Source organism: Drosophila mojavensis, unplaced genomic scaffold (assembly GCF_018153725.1).
Source record: "Drosophila mojavensis isolate 15081-1352.22 unplaced genomic scaffold, ASM1815372v1 contig_231, whole genome shotgun sequence".
Taxonomy (NCBI): domain Eukaryota; kingdom Metazoa; phylum Arthropoda; class Insecta; order Diptera; family Drosophilidae; genus Drosophila; species Drosophila mojavensis.
The window spans coordinates 4804960-4822607 of NW_025318772.1; the positions used below are offsets into that span (position 1 = coordinate 4804960).

Here is a 17648-nt window from a genome sequence, read left to right on the forward strand (position 1 = left end):
CCATATAATAACTCATAGAAACTGCAATGTTGCTCAACAACAACAAGTGAAGTCATTGAGGCCAAATGGCGCACATATATAAGAAATCTATTGGTTTGCTATAAGATGACAGTTGATTATTTTATCTCTTGACTGACAGAACTTGGAGCGCCGTTAAGAAAATCCATTAGTTTAATTACCCGGCAGGCAACCAAGTCACTGCAACAGCAGCTGCAACTGCAACTGCAACAAATTGCGACTATCAACATATTCGATGTGATTTCCGTTGTGGCGGCAGCAGCTGCTGCTGCATCTGATTACTTAATGCATTTGCACATTTGGCCACAAAACAGCGAGAAAGCAGAAAGTTGACATGTTGCCATCGCTTCCCCGTCTGCTGGCTCCCCAGCTTCGTTCAGGCGCCCCAGCTTGGTTTTAATTAGTGCACACGAGTGGCCCGCATCGAAGGCTCCTGCCAGCGCCAGCTACCTATATTCTATTGGCCAATTCATTGCAGATGCCTCAATTGCATGCCCCAACCGGAGCCGGAAGCCGACTACACTTCTCGGTGTGGGCGGCCCTGGGACAGATTGTGTGTCATTAACTTGATGCAGCGGCCCAAATAGATGGCCAACTAATTGGGGCGGCCACCCACAATAGTAAGTGTGACTGTTGCCAATCGACTTTGTGTGTGCTTGTTTATGTATTAGTGTGTGTGTGTGTGCGTGTGTGTGTGTGTGCGATTACAATTGCCTGGCTGAGATGAGAAATTAACCTTTGTTGCCGACTTGGTCGGCCAGGCTGGGCCGGAAGTTTGACCCAAACTGAAAAGAGAGCTTTTGCGGTCGATGTTGTACAGCGACGCTAATGGCGCTTGAATAATTAAAAACGAGTGAAACACATGCTTGGTTCGTTTCGGTAAACACACATAAATATACTTGGATGCTTTAATTTGATAACCACAAAAATTTGCATATAACGCACACTAATAGACATACATATGCACACATATTTAACGCAAGATAAACTTTCTATTTAACACTAAATATATATTTGCAACATCTAATATAATGAAATCGGAAAAACCAGTTCAATTTAGCCTCATACCCTCTCTATTTCTTGGCACTATCAATTACCGCAGTCTGTATTTCGTCTCCATAATAGACAACTATGTTGTCCTTCTCCTCCTCCAGTTCTCGTTGTCCATTGCTAATTAGTTGCTGTAACTCGTCTTCCCAACCAAGCGCTTCGGCCAAGGCCCAGACGCCGGCATCACAATCCCCAAGGAACGCCACGTCACGCGTATTCTTAGTCTCGCCGTAAAGCAGAGCCTCGCCATTGGCGTCCATCCAAGGTGCGAAACTGGCACGACCAACCGCATCCCGATTAATCAACAGGCGAATGCAGCGCGGGCCAGCCCGGTGGATTAGCGAGGCAAACGGCTGCATCTCCAAAGATGTGCCCATGATGATAAGCAAATCGCACTCCTTGAAGTCCTCGTCGGGACTGGAGTAAAACTTATCTGGCAGATTTTCGCCAATAAAAACAATGTCCGGCTTCACCAGGCCCTTGCACTGCTCACAAATGGGCAGATGATCGGAGAAAATCTTCTTCTTCATCCAGGCCATATCGTAGAGCTGCTTGCAATTGAGACAATGATTCGTATTAAAGCTGCCAATTGCCTCAATGAGCTTCTCCTCCGGCAGGCCAGCCAGACGCTCCAGCATATCGATGTTCTGAGTATAGTGGCGCTGTAGCACGCCCTTCTCGTGCAACAGGCGGATAAAGTAATGTGCCGGAGTTGGCACAAATGACCCCGGATACAGCTCCTTGGCTAGTTCGAAGAATGGGGCCGGATTTCTCTGGAAATTCTCCACGTCAAATATGGCCGTTGGGTGAGGCAACTTATGCTGCTTCTTGTTGCTGTACAGACCGTAGCCAGGCGAACGAAAGTCAGGAATACCCGCAGCTAAAGAACTTTTCATATTTGTACAAAAATTAACACTTGCAAAATAAACATTCAATGAAATGTCAACTCACAAGTGGAGATACCAGCACCCACCATAGTTATAATCTTCTTAAAGCCCTTTTCGCGCCAGTGTATCGATAGGCCCTCGAAGGTAAGCTCCGGAATTACCTACAGCCAGGATGTGGATAAGTAACTTAGATATCAAATTTCAATAACTCACCTTGTCCACAGTTGGGGTTTCGTTGTCCGAGGTCAAACTGAAAGTCTGTGAAAAGAATCGACGAATCATGTCCACGGTGCCATCTGAAAATGAATTATCTGACAACAAATTCAACAATTAGTTGAATCGCTCAAAACCTTCTTCGCCTTGACTGCCAGAATCTGTATCTGTTGCTGTCGCTGCTGACTTCGACGTCGGCGTACACAACAACGTCGACGGCTTGGTGGGCAGCCCGTCCTGTTTGCCACTTTTCCCTTCATTCTCGTCGCTGTCACTCATTCTACGTTAATTCTCACTCAAGCTATATTTAATAGCAATTTAATATACTTAATAAAACAAATTAAAAAGAATTTGCGTTCTAATAATATTTTGATTTGATGTGCGTTGTACGAATATTTTTCTTATCCTTGTACGAAAATTTCAAGGCCATGGACATAGTGCTGCCAGACTGTATTGCACACAGACACTGCAAAGCTGCCTGATACAAAACTAACATTATTTATATCGATATATCGAATGGTTGGGTCAGTGGCAGTTAGCCAAATTAAATTTAACTTTTAACGGAAAAGCAAAACAAACGACTAATAAAATTGAATAACTTTTTATTTAATAATTTTAATAATTATAAATTTGGAACTATTGAGATGAAACATAATAGATATATGAATATAAAATTAAAAAAAAAAAAAAGAAAGAAAATCAACCAAAGACCAACAGTATAATTAATGTTGTGGCATCTGTTCGTCCGTCAATAGAAACATGAGGTTTTATATAGATTTATTGTGTTTAAAAAAAGTGAGCATCATTTATAAAAAGAAAACATTTGCATTATTTACATTACAATTGTACAACTGAAGATGTATGTTAGGCTGGCACCAGGAAGCAAGTAATGCTTCCAACTTCGCTTTCAATGCTGTTCAATCCGTTGACCTTCGTTGTGCTCCAGTGCCCAGAGCTCATTGTATGCGCACATTGAGTGGATTGAGTATGCGGCCCGACATGACGGCCACGTCTAAGTCGCGATCGATGATGAAAAACAGAAACGGATGATTCACAGAGATCTGTATGGGCTTCGTTTGGGCGCCTGTGTTGCCTGAGCAAAAAGGGAAATAGTTATTGCACATTTATCTTGCCACTGCCACTGCTGCTGTTGCTGCTGCTGGTATTGTTGCAATCCAAGTTGCAGGTGGGGCTGCTGGCTAACACCTCAGTGCGTTGCGCCTCAATGCGTCGAGGTGTGGGCTGCAATGTTGCAACAGAGCAATGCAACAGCTACTTACGTTTGAGCTGATTGATCGGATGCGTTCGGATGTTGACATCGATCGATTGCTCAATGTGTCGCACATAGACGCCCTTCTCCTCAGTCATGGGTCGAAAGTCGGCGCGGTTCGGCTCGAAGATATCACAGCTAAAAATTGATTACAAAAGAAAAGTAAAAGTGCTTCCAGCATTTATAGATATACAGCTATTGGCCCTGCCTGCTTACATGCCCATCTGTAAATGGAAGTAAATTAATAAATATACCGCCTTAAGGATCTCTCTATTTGCTTACATTCTGCAGATCGTTGGTCAGGAACATGGTGCCGTGCAGCTTGAAGTCGGGTATGATGGCCTGCACCCAGCGTGGCTTCAGCTGCTTGCGCATCAGCCGCAGCGTGGGCCCCAGCTTCAACGAGGCAGCTGCGGCCACAATGTCCATGTGGTAGTCGGGCAGCAAGATCATCAAATTGTACTCGGGTGTGTCCAGCTCCAGCTCCAGCACGCTCATCTTCAGATGCTCGAAGTACTTGTAGTAGAGCACCGCATTGTACACCTTAAATGTGGTGTGCACCACCTGCTGGCTGCCCAGATAGAACACATGACTGATCACATCCGTATTGTAGTTGGTTTTGCCCTCAGCTCCATCGCTGATGAAGTGCGGATCAAAGTCGTTTGAGATGTGCGCAAAGGCTGCTGTCGGCGGTATGGGCAGCGGATGTGGTGGGCCATGTGGTGCATGCGGGCTGAACAGCGTCACAAAGAGATTCGCGTCCAGCTCTTTGTAGCCCAACACATGGCGCTTGTGCCGAGTCGCCCCATTCGATCTGCGCGTTGTGTTAGGCGAGGACATGGACGTGGGCGCAGCTGAACGTGCGCCAAAGTGAGGCACAGTCTGTCGGTGTGTGGGTCGCACATCTGCCATCTGACGGGCCATCATGGGCAGGACGCTAATGCGAGCGCTGGGCAAATAGCCGGGCTTAGGCGTTATGGGATTGGAGTGCTTGAGCGGTGCCTGCAGCTTGCTAACGGGCAGACGCGAGACGCGCGCCTTTTGTATGCGCAGAAAGGGTTCGGCATCCTCTTCGGCGACAAAGGCGGACACCAGCTCGGCTGCCTCATCCTCGCCGGCGGCTGGCTCAGCGGCCTCAGAGGCCTCCGCGGAGGTGGTAGCCTCTGTAGCCGCCTCTGTGGCTGTTGTCTCCGCTTCAGTTGTGGTTGTGGTTGTCTCCTCTGTTGTTGTGGTGGTCGTGGGCATGGCTGTGCTGGTGACTGGCTCTGCGGTGGTGCTAGTGGGCAGCTCGGTTGCTGCTGTTGTGTCCACATCCTGGGGCGTGCTTGTCGGAGCCTGCATCTCCTCAGCCGTCGCATTGCCCGCCACGGTGGCATTGGCCACGCCCACTGTCATATTCGCTGGCGTCGACGAGGTCATGTCGACACTCAGATCGTAGCCATAGAACATGAGCACAGTCTCAAAGTCCTTCAGCACGGTCACATTGGCGCGGCTCAGGCTGAGCCCCTTCAGGGGATTGTCGGAGCCGAAGAAGTAGGTCTGCAAATAATGAAGCGCTTATCACAAATACGCATTGTACTCTAATCAGATCAGATCAACTGTGCTAGGTCTATCAATTATAAATTCTATTCATGCCGAAAAAATTCGGCCACTCATCGCAGATTGGGGTCAACGAACTGTCGAACGCGTTTTAAGCCACAATTGGGCAGCGATAAGCAGAATTTGGAGCTATTGGCCGGCGGCACAATTCCGAATGATCTATTTGGTATCAATATATATGTTTAACACAAAGCGCCGCAGCATGACGCGAATTGGTTTTATTTTCATTTATCAGTCGAATATTAGACATTTATTTCAAGTGGGAGCGAAGGGGGGTGGATGGTGGAATGTGAAGCGAAGCATGTGAATATTTTTATTGTAGCCAAAAACAAACTGTGCGTGGGGTAGGGCTTACCCGCAGCCGTCGGTGTATGTCACGGTAGCCGACGCGTATGACGTCACGATTGCTGGGCAGCTGAAGCACATTGCGCAGCTCTGTGGCGCTCCTGGCCGTGGAGCCCTCGTAGAGGGCCACCAGCACGCTGACCAGTGCCGTCGGCGAGAACGCAAAGTTATTCCGATTGAGTATGGAGTGATAGTGGAGCAGCCGATGGGTCAGATCGTTGGTCAGATCGACCATCACCTCAGCCGGCGTCAGCTGCTTGGCCAGCACATGCGGCAGACGCTCCAGCTCCAGCGGCGTCAGTGCAGCTGGTGGCGGCGGTGGATGGGGATAGCCACTGGCCCGAAACTCCTCGTGATCGATTTGTATGTAGTGGGCGTGGCCGGGCAACAACAGCAGCCCTAGCCCAATCAAGCTGCACATGAGGTGTGCTCCGAGGGTCATGTTGGCTCTGACCTTGCACATTGATAAACGCGCTAACTGTTTTTTTAATTCAGTGTTATTAGTGGATGATGGTGTTGTTGTTGTTGCTGTTGTAAGTGTAACTGAAGCATGAAATCCGTTTAGCAAAAAATGTCGCAAATTCTGTGCGCGTTCATAAATTGCATTATTTTCGCCTCTAATTGAAAATGGTTAGCTCGAATCCAAGGTTCTCTAATTTTCTCCCAACTATCAAGCGAACTGAGCCCCACACATTTTCGTTTGCAATTGCTTTGGCAAACTTTTTTTTTTTTTTTTGTAGTTTAATTAGAGTTTACGATCCGCTCGTCCGACTGATTGACGCGATTGCTGCCAAAGCACTAAACAATGTTGAACGCGCGACGCATGATCCAAACATCAAATCCAATCCGATCGATGTGTTCGGCAGCTGTGATGCTTTCGTGTGTGTTTCGGCATTATTGAAAAGAGACAACCCCTCTATGACCATAGACCCCGTTAAGACTCGATGAGTCGGCCATAGCTGAATGGACCAAGACTATATCGTCTGTTGGGTATACTTTGGCAGTCAAGTCTTTTACACTTCAACTATAAGATATTACTTGGCAATACCAAACTCTTTCATAACTGGACACTTAAACCATATACATTATGCAAATAACAGTAAGTGTTAGCCCCACTGAGCTGTCACATTTCCTTTTATCAACTCACGCATCTTAAATGCATTTCTCAAATTAATTTTCGTTCAGCTCAGCGAATGCAGCTCTACACTGTTCAGTCGGCGGAAAAATGTCTTCGGGAAACCACGTTATGTACGCGTGGATAACATATTTTCTGATGTCTTACGGCGTCGCTGCCTTCTACTTTGATATTCGCACGGGCCAATTCAGAAAGTCGCGCGTAATGCGCATCTATGGTCGGATAATTTGTGCAACTGTATTCTGTGCGCTCTGCCGGGTCAATATAATATATTGGAAAATGTACCCGATAATTCCTACGTACTCCAAGCTTATGAACGTCTTAGTCTATTCTCAGCCCTTAATCTCATTCATATTGTTTACGGCCTGCATGATCGGCTCTCAATTCAAGCAGCAGAGCATTCTTGAGATGTTTAAGGATCTTCTAAGGATAGACAATCTGATAACCGAATCACACCTTTGCGTCACTCCATCAAATAGATCCTTCCTGCTAAAGCTATACTGGGTCAGACTATTACTTGCGATAGTTCGAACAGTTCTATTTATGTCACGGATAGTTGCGGACATCAAAAATGTCATCCTTCATATTAGCATTACTGGAGCACGAGTCGTATCGTGTGGCTTCTTTTTCATGCAGTTCACCATCGTGTGGCACATCTGTTATTTTTTCTTAGGGCTACAAATGTACCTGGAGCGACTGTTAATTGAGCCAATGTCAATGTCAAGGAGAGTGCAAAAAGTCCTGGAGATGCATCGGATGTACTATAAACTAATTCAAATGATAAACACATTTTGTGACATTTTTAAGTATTCGCTGGCCTTATTCTTGATCCAGCTCGGTTGCAACGCTTGTTTGACTGGATATTATTTCTTTCGTAAGCTGCTTGGAATAATCCAAAAACCCAATAGTTTTACCACAGAAGCGTTTTTGATACTGGTAAATGCTTTCAATGTGATGGACCTCTTAATTTTCGCCATCATAGCGAATATGGTTTGTAAACTACATGATGAAACATTTCACATCCTGCGCTCCTCTAACTTTGCCTCGAAGCAGTTGGAACGAAGCGTAAGTAAATCATTTCAATGGTTTGTCAAGATTTCAATAGTCCTTTTTATCCTAGAATGACTGGCTAGCCCTGCAGCTAACTTGGCAAAATAAGACGATCAACATATTCGGAGTCTTGAACATCGATCATAAATTGATATTTCTAATCGTCACTAGCATCGTACTTCACATAATATACATTGTGCAGAGCGACTACAGATATTTTCAGATGTAAGCAGAGTTTGAGAACTATTAAGCTTATCTGAAAATAAAATGATTCAATTTAATATTGTCTATTAGATGTGTATGTTAAAAGATGAAGGTTTTTATTACGAGAGCGTTCAAAAATAAATACAAATGATATTATATATAAATTATATGAATATAAGTATTTCTGTGGCTAATCTCGCAGATTTCTTATTTAATATCAGATATATTAAGTATCTAATTTTTTATTTTTTAATATTATATTATTTAGACTCTTTATTGGATTGCCTCGCGGTATAAAACTATATTTGAACTACGTGCATTTCCTTTGATAGGTGACAGTAAATCGTAGATATAAGTACAAGATATCAGATAGCAGTTATATTAAACGAGCTGTCAATTCCAATTTATTTCCCACTTTCTACTCGCTAGTCATATGATTAGAGCACCCATTTCCAATTCATTAAATGCAGTCGGCTGCATTCAAGTAAAGCATTTAAGTAGTCGGGAAAATGTCCTGGAGAAAGCAATTCGTATGCGCATGGATAACATATTTCTTGGCGCTTTGTGCAGTGGCCGAATATTACATTGACATTGGCGCGGGCAAAGTCGTAAAGTCGCGTTTCCTGCGTATTTTTCGTAGATTATTTTGTATATTGTGTGTGTGTGTTTTTTTTTTTTTTTTTTTTTTTCTTTGGTCTCATTTATAAACTCACATGTAATCCCGAAATTTACCACGCATTCCAAACTACTGATTTTCATGATGAATGCCGTCTCCACGATAATATGGATAACGAATGTAATCAGTGTTTCTTGAGCACAGCGCTGGCAGCAGAAGATATCGCAGATCGTTAGGGATTTACTAAGGATTGAAAAGCTGATTACTACACACAGTAATTTCGCCACAGCTTCAGGTCTGTTATATATGCAAAGATATTCTAGCTTAGAGTATTGCTACTTATGGCGCGAGTTATAGCAGTCGTACTACAGATGTTCCTTAGTCGTAAAGACTTTGGTGGTTACCTCATCATACTCGGATCAAGACTTGTGAGGTATGGATGCTATTTCCTGACATTTAATGTACTCTGGCAGACCTGCAGTGCACTCATAAAACTTCAGTCTTACCTAAAGCAATTATATCTTGATCCCATGCCAGTCGCAAGAAAAGAGCAAACCGTCCTGGAAGCGCATGGAATGTATTATAAGCTTGTTCGTATCACTAGCGATAGCTGTGAGATTTTCAAGTATCCGACTGGTTTTTGTCTGCTCCTAAGTTTCACCAAATTCTGCAGAAATGGATACTTCCTTTTTCGCCTACTGCTGGGAAATCCTATAAAAACATTGAATCCTTACAACACTTACATTATAATATTATTAAGCAGCCTCGGCATATGTGAACTCAATGCTCTGGGCTGCATAGTTAACCTGACTGCTAGAGTTCATGAGTTCATCTTACCTTCAACACGGATGTCGAGGAACGAAGCGTAGGCTCCACATACTTTATTAAGTTAAGCTATTATTCATTTATGAATTTCTCTCTCAATCATAGAATGAATGGCTAGCCCTGCAGCTAACATGGCAAAATAAAAGTTTCAACATCTTCAGGGTTCTGGACATCATCCTAAATTTGGTGTTTTTGATTGTTGTAAACACATTTCTTAATATAATATACGTAATGCAGAGCGATTACAATTATATATATTGACAAAAACAGTGAAAATTATTAAGGGTCGTATGGTTCAGAAATGTCTTAGAGAGAGGTAAATCTGCCAAAATTCTCTGATGTTTGTCTTTCATTAATTTGCAACTACAAAATAAAAGAAAGTTTTAATTATCATTAATTGACTCAAGAATTATAGAAATTTGTATGCACAATCAACGCTTTTATCAGAGTAAGTCAATGACTATTTACAAATATAACATTTCAGATATCAATAACTGTCATTTTCTATTGAGTTTACACTTTATCTCGACGACGACTTTTGAACGCTTATTGATTAAATGTAGTTTGCACAAAGTTCCTTCAAGTAGTCGCCGCAATGTCCTCGGGCAAACAGTTCGTATACGCTTGGATAACATATTTCCTGGCCCTTTGCGGTATCGCGGAGTTCTACTTTGACATGCGCAGCAGGGGACTAATAAAATCGCGTCTGCTGCGCATTTATTGCCGATTGCTGTGCGCGATTATTTTTTGCTCTTTCTTTTCGGTGTTGCTTGCGCATGGGAAGAAATTTCCAGCATATACTACGAAATCGAAATTAATGGCTTTCTTAGTTTGTGCCTCTCCATGCAACACATTGATGGCATTGCTGAGCTGTATTTTATGTGCGCGAGTGTGGCAGAAAAGGCTCTTAGAGATGCTCAAAGATCTGCTAAAGATGGATGAGCTGATAGCCACATGTAGCTGTTGTGCCACCCCCCCAGATCAGCCACGCCTGCTGAGCCTATTCTTGATTAGATTCTTGATACTTGTCGCACACACCATCCTACTCCTGCTACAGCCGGTCATCGTTGGTGAAGAGTTAATAGTTTATTGTAGCATCATCGAATCAAAGCTTATAAGGAACGGGCTGTACTATCTGTCGTTTCACATCATCTGGCTGATCTGCTATACCTTCATGAATCTGCAATCATGTCTCAGCCAGTTGTTATCTGATAGAGAGACCATAGCACGGAAGGAGCATAAAGTTTTGGAAGTCCACCGAATGTACTACAGACTAATGCGAATGATAAACGAATTCAGCGAGATATTTAAGTATCCGCTAGCTTTTTATTTGCTCTACACGTTCTGCAGTGCTTGTCTCTGTGGATATTTATTTTGTCGACAGTTGGTTGGCAAACCCTTGCAAATATATAGTCCCGCGACTGAATGGCTATTGACGTGTCAAAACATGAATCGAATATTTGAGCTCTTGGTTCTGGCTAGCATCGTTAACATGGCTACTGAGCTCCATGATGAAACATTTCAGATTTTACGCTCCTCCAACTTTGACTCGGCTGTATTAGAACGGGGCGTATGTCATTTACTTTGATGTAGCACATTTTTATATTAAGCTATATTTATCTCCCTTTTATAGAATGACTGGCTAGCCCTGCAGATAACCTGGCAAAATAAGAATATCAACCTCTTCGGCGTGCTGAACATCAATCCCCGTTTGGTATATCTGGTCGTGACTAATATTGCACTTAATATCATATACATAATACAGAGCGACTATAATTATTTGTAAACCTGAGCTTACTTTAATGAAATGCTGAAATAAATACTTGATACTCATAATTATAAGCTAATGGATTATCAAATTTAGTTAGAGAGAAACAGAGAAAGGGAGAGAGAGAGAGAGAGAGAGAGAAAGAGAAAAATAAAGAACTGTTGTCATTAATAACTTGACTTAAGTAATGATATTTTAGAGATTTCAGATATCACTTATATGACGCTAGCTGTCACTTCCTATTTATTTTTCACTTTTCATTCGGCCATAACACAATTTGAGCATTAATTGATTAAACGCGCTCAACAGCATTCACTTAAGGCTTTCAAATAGTCGCAAAAATGACCTCGCGCAAGCATTACGTATACGCCTGGATATCCTATATAGTAGCGTTTTCTGGAGTCTCTGAATTCTATTTTGATATACGGACGGACAATATTAGAAAGTCGCGATTGCTGCGTATTTATTCGCGAATAATTTCTTTATATCTATTGTGCCATTTCGGTGTAAAAGTATTTCTAGCTTGCTATAATGTGGACACACTTTCTACGCGATCGAAGCTAATGACTCTCTATTTATGGGGAAGACCTGGTGTAATGCTGCTATCACTTGGGAGCAGTATTTTCTGTGTGCAAATGGGACAGCAAAGGATATTCGAGATGGTTAGGGATCTACTAAGGATGGACGAGTTCATAACTGTATCCAATAGCTGCTTCAATCATTCCAAGAAACCGCAACTTCAAAAGTTTTACTGGATAAAAATATTTGTATTTGTGCAACAGACAGTTATATTAATCTTATGGATGTTTACTTCAAATTCGGACATTCTATTTACTCTAGCCATTCAAGGAGCAGTAAACATACTGCGTGGCGCGTATTTTCTGTTACTTAATATCATCTGGCAGATCTGCTACTCTTTCATGGCGCTGCAAATCTACCTAGAGCAGTTATTTGTTGATCCAATGGCAATGTCCAGGAAAGCGCCGAAAGTTTTTGAAGCTCATCGAAAGTACTATAAACTACTTAATATGCTTAATGAGCTCTGCGACATTTTTAAATATCAATTGTCTTGTTATTTGCTTAATCTGATTTGCAACGCCTGTATAAGTGGATACTCATTTTGTCGGATGATGCTTGGAAATCCTTTGACTTTGAATAGCTCCATCAATGAATGGATTTCATTGTTTATGAATATCAGTAATTTATTTGAGCTCTACATTCTGGCTAGCATAGCTCATACGGCTAGCCGACTTCATGATGAAACATTTCTAATTTTACGCTACTCTCCCTATGATTCGGATGTAATAGAACGAAGTGTATGTACTCCATTTATACTTATTTAATCTTATAATATTAACGATATCCTTCTTCTGCTATAGAATGACTGGCTAGCTCTGCAGCTAAAATGGCAAAATAAGTCGATAAACATCTTTGGGGTTCTACACATCGACCTAAATTTGTTCTTTGCAGTTGTAACGGGCATCGTACTTCACATAATATACATAATACAAAGTGACTATGAATTTTTGTGAATACACGTTTAATGGATAGTTGTGAATATCGAATATTATTCAAATATTTTACGATACTTTTATTATATACATTACATAACAAAACACAATATACGCCACATCTTAACTTACCTCCCAAGCAATCAACGATAATTTAATAAAAATAATTTAATAAAGACGTACATTTTCTTACTGTTCATCCACTGCATTCTGATATAGTATAGTTCCTCAACTGTCAGCTAGATATATCAGGCTGTCATTTTCTGTTTACAGATCTCACACCCTTTTCAAGACTTTTAAGTCCGTTTAGCTAATCGATTTAGTTGAATTCGTTTCATGCGCCTTGGCGTCCATCAGTTCCGGTGAAAATGTTCTGGGAAGAGCATTACGTTTACACAGGGGTTACATATTTTTTGGTATTCTGTGGAGTTGCAGAATTCCGGTACGATACGCGAACGGGTCGCATAATTAAGTCGCGATGTGGATCGATTCTCTTCATATTAGCAACGACATCATTTACATTAAAAGCAAATTGGATTAACTTGCCCTTGGATCTGAGCCAATATAAGTTGATGACCTTCTTAATCAGCATATATCCCTATGCTCGAATGATGTCGATCTTAAGCTGTATAATCTGTGCACAGCGCCAACAAAAAAGGATAATTCAGATGAAAAATTACCTGATCAAATTAAAGGAGTCTGTATTCGAATTCAACTCTTCCGTCATAACAGCTCAGCAAGCATATCTCAAACAAATTTTATGGATAAGATTACTCTTCTTCTTGCCTCGATTAGTTTTGATATTCATACTTCTTCATAAGAGGCGCATGAATATGTTTTATTGTTTGAAGGGATTTGCGATATGGATTTCATTCCATAGTCTTTGTTATAATCTTTCAAATGTGTCTGATCCTCTTGAAACTTCAAACTTAGAATACTTACTTCAGGAATCAATTCCAAGAAATGAAAAAAACTCGGAAAATGTTAAAATGTCACCAATCGTATTATAAACTTATTCGAATGATAAATGAGTTTTGCGAAATTTTTAAGCACCCATTGTTTTCATTCCTTGTATTTCTTGTTAGTCATTTTAATTTTAATGTCTATACAATTGCTCAAGTTCTTTTTTTGGAAGACCACTGATACACAAACCCGTCACACTCACTTTTTTCAAGTATCTCTGACTATTATTGAAGGAATTGAACTATATAATTTTGCTAGCGTTGCAGATCTCGTAAAAACAATTAATGAAAAGACAATCGTTATACTGCGTTATCCCTATGTAAATTGTGAGCTCATAGAACGCATTGTAAGTAAATCTTGTTTAACGTATTTTGTTTAGTATTCATAAATATTATCATATTTCAGAATTATTGGCTGGCCTTGCAACTAACATGGCAAAACACTAATGTCCACTTATTTAACGTAGTTACGATTAATCGTAAATTTTTTCTTGTTGTTTTAAGTAGCATTTTACTTCAATTTATATACATGATACAAAACGATTACAACATTTTGAATCTGCATAAGCTTAGTCGTTGTTTTACAAAAAAAAAAAGAAGCAAAATACAAATATTATTATTACCTGTAATTATTTAAAAAAAAAATTGATTAATATGATAAATATAAGTGTGCGATGTATCGAAATGCAGTCGATATATACTATCGATACCTTTGTTGCTTTGAGGTAACGATGATTTGAGTGAGCAACCCTCATGAGAAGTTGCATTTGATTTTTGGCAATCGATAGGAGGTAGTCGAACGTGCACCGAATCTTGTCGATGCAGCTCTGAACGTTCGGCAGCCCTGGAAAACCACGCCAGTCATTTTTGTTTTGATAAGGATAAAAAAGAGCGTGGCCTGAGAAAATTTGCACAAATCACACAAAAAGCGCCACAAGCAATTGCAAAAACGTTGCAAAGTGTGTGGAATGTTGTGCCGCGCAAAGTGTACACCATATTGAGCGCCACAGCGCATACGTGGAACGCAACGTGTGGCCGTTGGCAAAGCAGCAGCCGCGACCGAAACGAGCAGACATCTAAAATAACAAACCGACGGGGTGCTTGTGCAAATGGCTGCGACTTTTCGACTTAATTGTATAACGTTACCTTCATGAGCAGACAATAATATAAGAAAGCTGACGCTCGCGCAGACGATTTTCTCGAATACCTCAAAGGGCGCAACCTAATTAACGAAAGCAAGTAAAATGCATTTGAATCATGCGACGGCCGCGACAGCTGCTATGGCCAACTATCAGCACTATGCGCCAGCACAGCTTGCCACGCATAGCGTTGGCGGTGGCGGCGGAGGTGGTGGTGGTGGTGGTGGTGGCGGTGGCGGAGGAGGTGGAGGCGGCAGCGGTGGTGGCGGCGGCTCCGGTGGCGGAGGCATCGGCCCCAATAGCTTACAGCAGCCAACGACTATTGCGAGCCTGCAGCAGAGCCCGTTTGCTTTGCATCAATTGACTGCCGTGCAGGCCATACAGCATCCCACCCATCAAGCCATGCTTCATCCACAGCATCCGCTTGTGCACCTGCTCGACATCTCGACGACCACAACGAACAGCGGTGGCAATCATACGCCCATATCGCCCATGAAACAGGAGGTGCAGAGCGTCATTAGCGAGGATGAGTCTGTGGTGGACGATCCGCGCAAGAAGAAGCAGTGCCACGTGTGCAAAAACAAGTTCCGGCAGTTGACCACGTTACGCAATCATATGAAAATACACACAGACGAACGTCCCTACAAGTGCAAGCACTGCGACAAGGCCTTCCGCCAAATCTCGACGCTGACCAATCATGTGAAGATCCACACTGGTGAAAAACCATTCACGTGCAATATTTGCGCCAAGGACTTTCGCCAGCAGAGCACGCTCATAAATCACATTAAGACGCATAAGGGTAAGTGCGGCACAAGCGAATCGAATTGATATGTGTATCTATATATATAAAGACATATATATATATATTATAAGATATAGCATTCAGTATCCATAACTTCAATTCTTGATTTTAATCCAAACACACACACACACACACCTACTCATGCAATTGCAGCGGCTGAGTCAAGCACGCCGACGTCGCTACTCAACTATCAGCCGCCGTCCTCTTCCGGCAAGCACAGCCGTAAATCGCAGTCGAATCAGATGCACAACGCCTACCAGCAGCAGCATCAGCAGCAGCGTGTACAAATCTCAAAGACTCTATATTCGGGCACCTACAGTTCGCCACAGGCGGAGGAGCTGGTGAAACCGTATCAGTGTAGTGTGTGCAAGCGACGTTTCCCGCAGCTGAGCACGCTGCACAATCACGAGCGGACGCACATCGATCCTAAGCCGTACAAGTGTGAGACTTGCGACAAGTCCTTCAGCCAGCTAGCGACATTGGCCAATCACAAAAAGATACACACCGGCGACAAGCCATACACGTGTTCCTATTGCCACATGCAGTTCCGGCAGCAGAGCACGCTCACCAACCACATGAAGACGCACACACATCTAACCAGCCAGCCAGCCACAGTCACAGCCACAGGTGAGCCGCTTGTGTGTTCGCCCTACAACTGAGCCGCTTTCTGTTATCACTGTGTGCATTGATCATTAACGCACTTCCCTAACGAAGCTTTTATTTAAATTTTGTACGCATGCAAACCAATCAACAACCAATCAACACCCCAACAACAACAACAACGATCAACAACCAACAACCAACTGAACTGAACTGAACGGTTAATCGAACTGTCTATCAATCAACCAACCCCATCTATGCAACGATCAATACATCTATGCTATGGACTATTAGTGGATCACTCAACCATGCCAGCGCCCCTTGTTCCCGGCACGCAGCAGCTAACGAGCGGCTTGCTACCCAACAACCTGCACAGCACAACGCCCAACATCCTTCAACTGGACCATCATCCGCTGCTACACTTCCTCGATGGCAGCACTACGGTGAGCTCTGTGGTGGCCAGCAATGTAGCAGCGGCGGCGGCGGCCAACACCAAAGTCGAGCACTATCAGAATGCGCAGGGCGTTCGACTAAATGTGGGCAACATCAATATGCTGAAGGGTGACAATCCGGATCGTCCGTTTGGCTGTAGCGTCTGCCGGCGGTTCTTCTCGCAGCAGAGCACTCTGGTCAACCACATCAAAACGCACACGGGCGAGAAGCCGTACAAGTGCAAGATCTGTGAGGTTAGCTTCCGGCAAGTGGCCACGCTCAATAACCACATGAAGATCCACACCGGAGAGAAGCCCTACAACTGTTCCTACTGTCCCAAGCAGTTCCGGCAAAAGAGCACACTACAAAACCATTTGCGGGTCCACACGTGCTAGGCTAGCACCCAGCCAGAGTCCCCAAGCCCGAGCCAGCTCGCTCGACCGAACGCCCGCCCGCCCGCATGTCTGTCAGCCAGTCAGCCAAGCAGCCATTGAGGAATCGTGCAATATGCATAAGCACATACAGTTATACTAGATACAGATACCGATCGGATACATGCATAAGTACATAAAGTACATACATACATAAAATACATATAAACATGCATAATACATAAACATATATGCATAATATATATATATACATAAATGTATATGCTATATATATATATATATATATATGTTTCTATATATATATATATACACATATGTATGCTTATATATATATATTTGAATATATACTCGAAAAGTGTTATTTACCTGCTGTGCAGAGCGCAATTGTATGTAAACTATAGTAGAGCTGATCCACATGCATGTCCAACTGTAAGTTAAGTCTAGACGTACTCGTACACACATATTTGTACATGCATATATACACATGCACATACAACTGTGTGTGTATGGACACATAACCAATAAGAACCCATGCATACATACACACACATAATACAGGGTGTTTAAACCTAAACAAAACTAAACTCTAATCTAATCCTACTTATTAGCTTCATAACTGTTGTCACCTACCCTCCCTCCCACACACCGAGCTCCATACACCCTTTCAGTTTCAGTGCCGAAGGAGAAACATTGATTTATAGCTTCTCGTCGTGTTAAGTGTTAAGCTGAACCTAATATATATATATATAATGATGAAAAATCTAGTTATTGCTACTATACTGTGTAATACCCATCCCATACGCCATCCCGCTAAATATAAGGCGTAATCA

At 42.6% G+C, this 17648-nt stretch overlaps 5 protein-coding genes across 6 annotated transcripts; 3 read left to right on the top strand and 2 right to left on the bottom strand.

The window, feature by feature from the left end:
* Positions 1-888: 888 nt before the first annotated feature.
* Positions 889-2594, bottom strand: LOC6574965 (NAD-dependent protein deacetylase Sirt2). Its single transcript, XM_002000956.4, has 4 exons — positions 2306-2594; positions 2169-2251; positions 2020-2116; positions 889-1948 (listed from the first exon to the last, which is right to left on the bottom strand). The coding sequence occupies exons 1-4, from the start codon at positions 2445-2447 to the stop codon at positions 1092-1094; spliced, it is 1179 nt and encodes a 392-aa protein (XP_002000992.3). The 5' UTR covers positions 2448-2594; the 3' UTR covers positions 889-1091.
* A 361-nt stretch (positions 2595-2955) lies between these two features.
* On the bottom strand, positions 2956-7073 carry LOC6574966. Its single transcript, XM_002000957.3, has 5 exons — positions 5393-7073; positions 3721-4977; positions 3655-3662; positions 3449-3576; positions 2956-3261 (listed from the first exon to the last, which is right to left on the bottom strand). Exons 1-5 carry the CDS (start codon positions 5843-5845, stop codon positions 3125-3127), a joined length of 1983 nt encoding a protein of 660 aa, XP_002000993.2. The 5' UTR covers positions 5846-7073; the 3' UTR covers positions 2956-3124.
* Positions 7074-9692: 2619 nt separating this feature from the next.
* Positions 9693-11029, top strand: LOC122756997 (putative gustatory receptor 85a). The gene is made up of 2 exons (XM_044008011.1): positions 9693-10782; positions 10846-11029. Exons 1-2 carry the CDS (start codon positions 9808-9810, stop codon positions 10996-10998), a joined length of 1128 nt encoding a protein of 375 aa, XP_043863946.1. The 5' UTR covers positions 9693-9807; the 3' UTR covers positions 10999-11029.
* Positions 11030-11217: 188 nt separating this feature from the next.
* On the top strand, positions 11218-13750 carry LOC116804865 (putative gustatory receptor 85a). The gene is made up of 2 exons (XM_032733604.2): positions 11218-12296; positions 12360-13750. The coding sequence occupies exons 1-2, from the start codon at positions 11322-11324 to the stop codon at positions 12510-12512; spliced, it is 1128 nt and encodes a 375-aa protein (XP_032589495.1). The 5' UTR covers positions 11218-11321; the 3' UTR covers positions 12513-13750.
* A 505-nt stretch (positions 13751-14255) lies between these two features.
* LOC6574968 (gastrula zinc finger protein XlCGF26.1) lies at positions 14256-16999 on the top strand. Of its 2 annotated transcripts, none has more exons than XM_015167763.3 (3): positions 14256-15391; positions 15548-16021; positions 16109-16334. In XM_015167763.3, the coding sequence occupies exons 1-3, from the start codon at positions 14698-14700 to the stop codon at positions 16117-16119; spliced, it is 1179 nt and encodes a 392-aa protein (XP_015023249.1). In that variant the 5' UTR covers positions 14256-14697; the 3' UTR covers positions 16120-16334. The 2 variants fall into 2 exon arrangements, with proteins under 2 accessions (XP_015023249.1, XP_002000995.1); XM_002000959.4 differs by having other exon boundaries at positions 14259-15391; positions 16289-16999.
* The last annotated feature ends 649 nt before the right edge of the window (positions 17000-17648 follow it).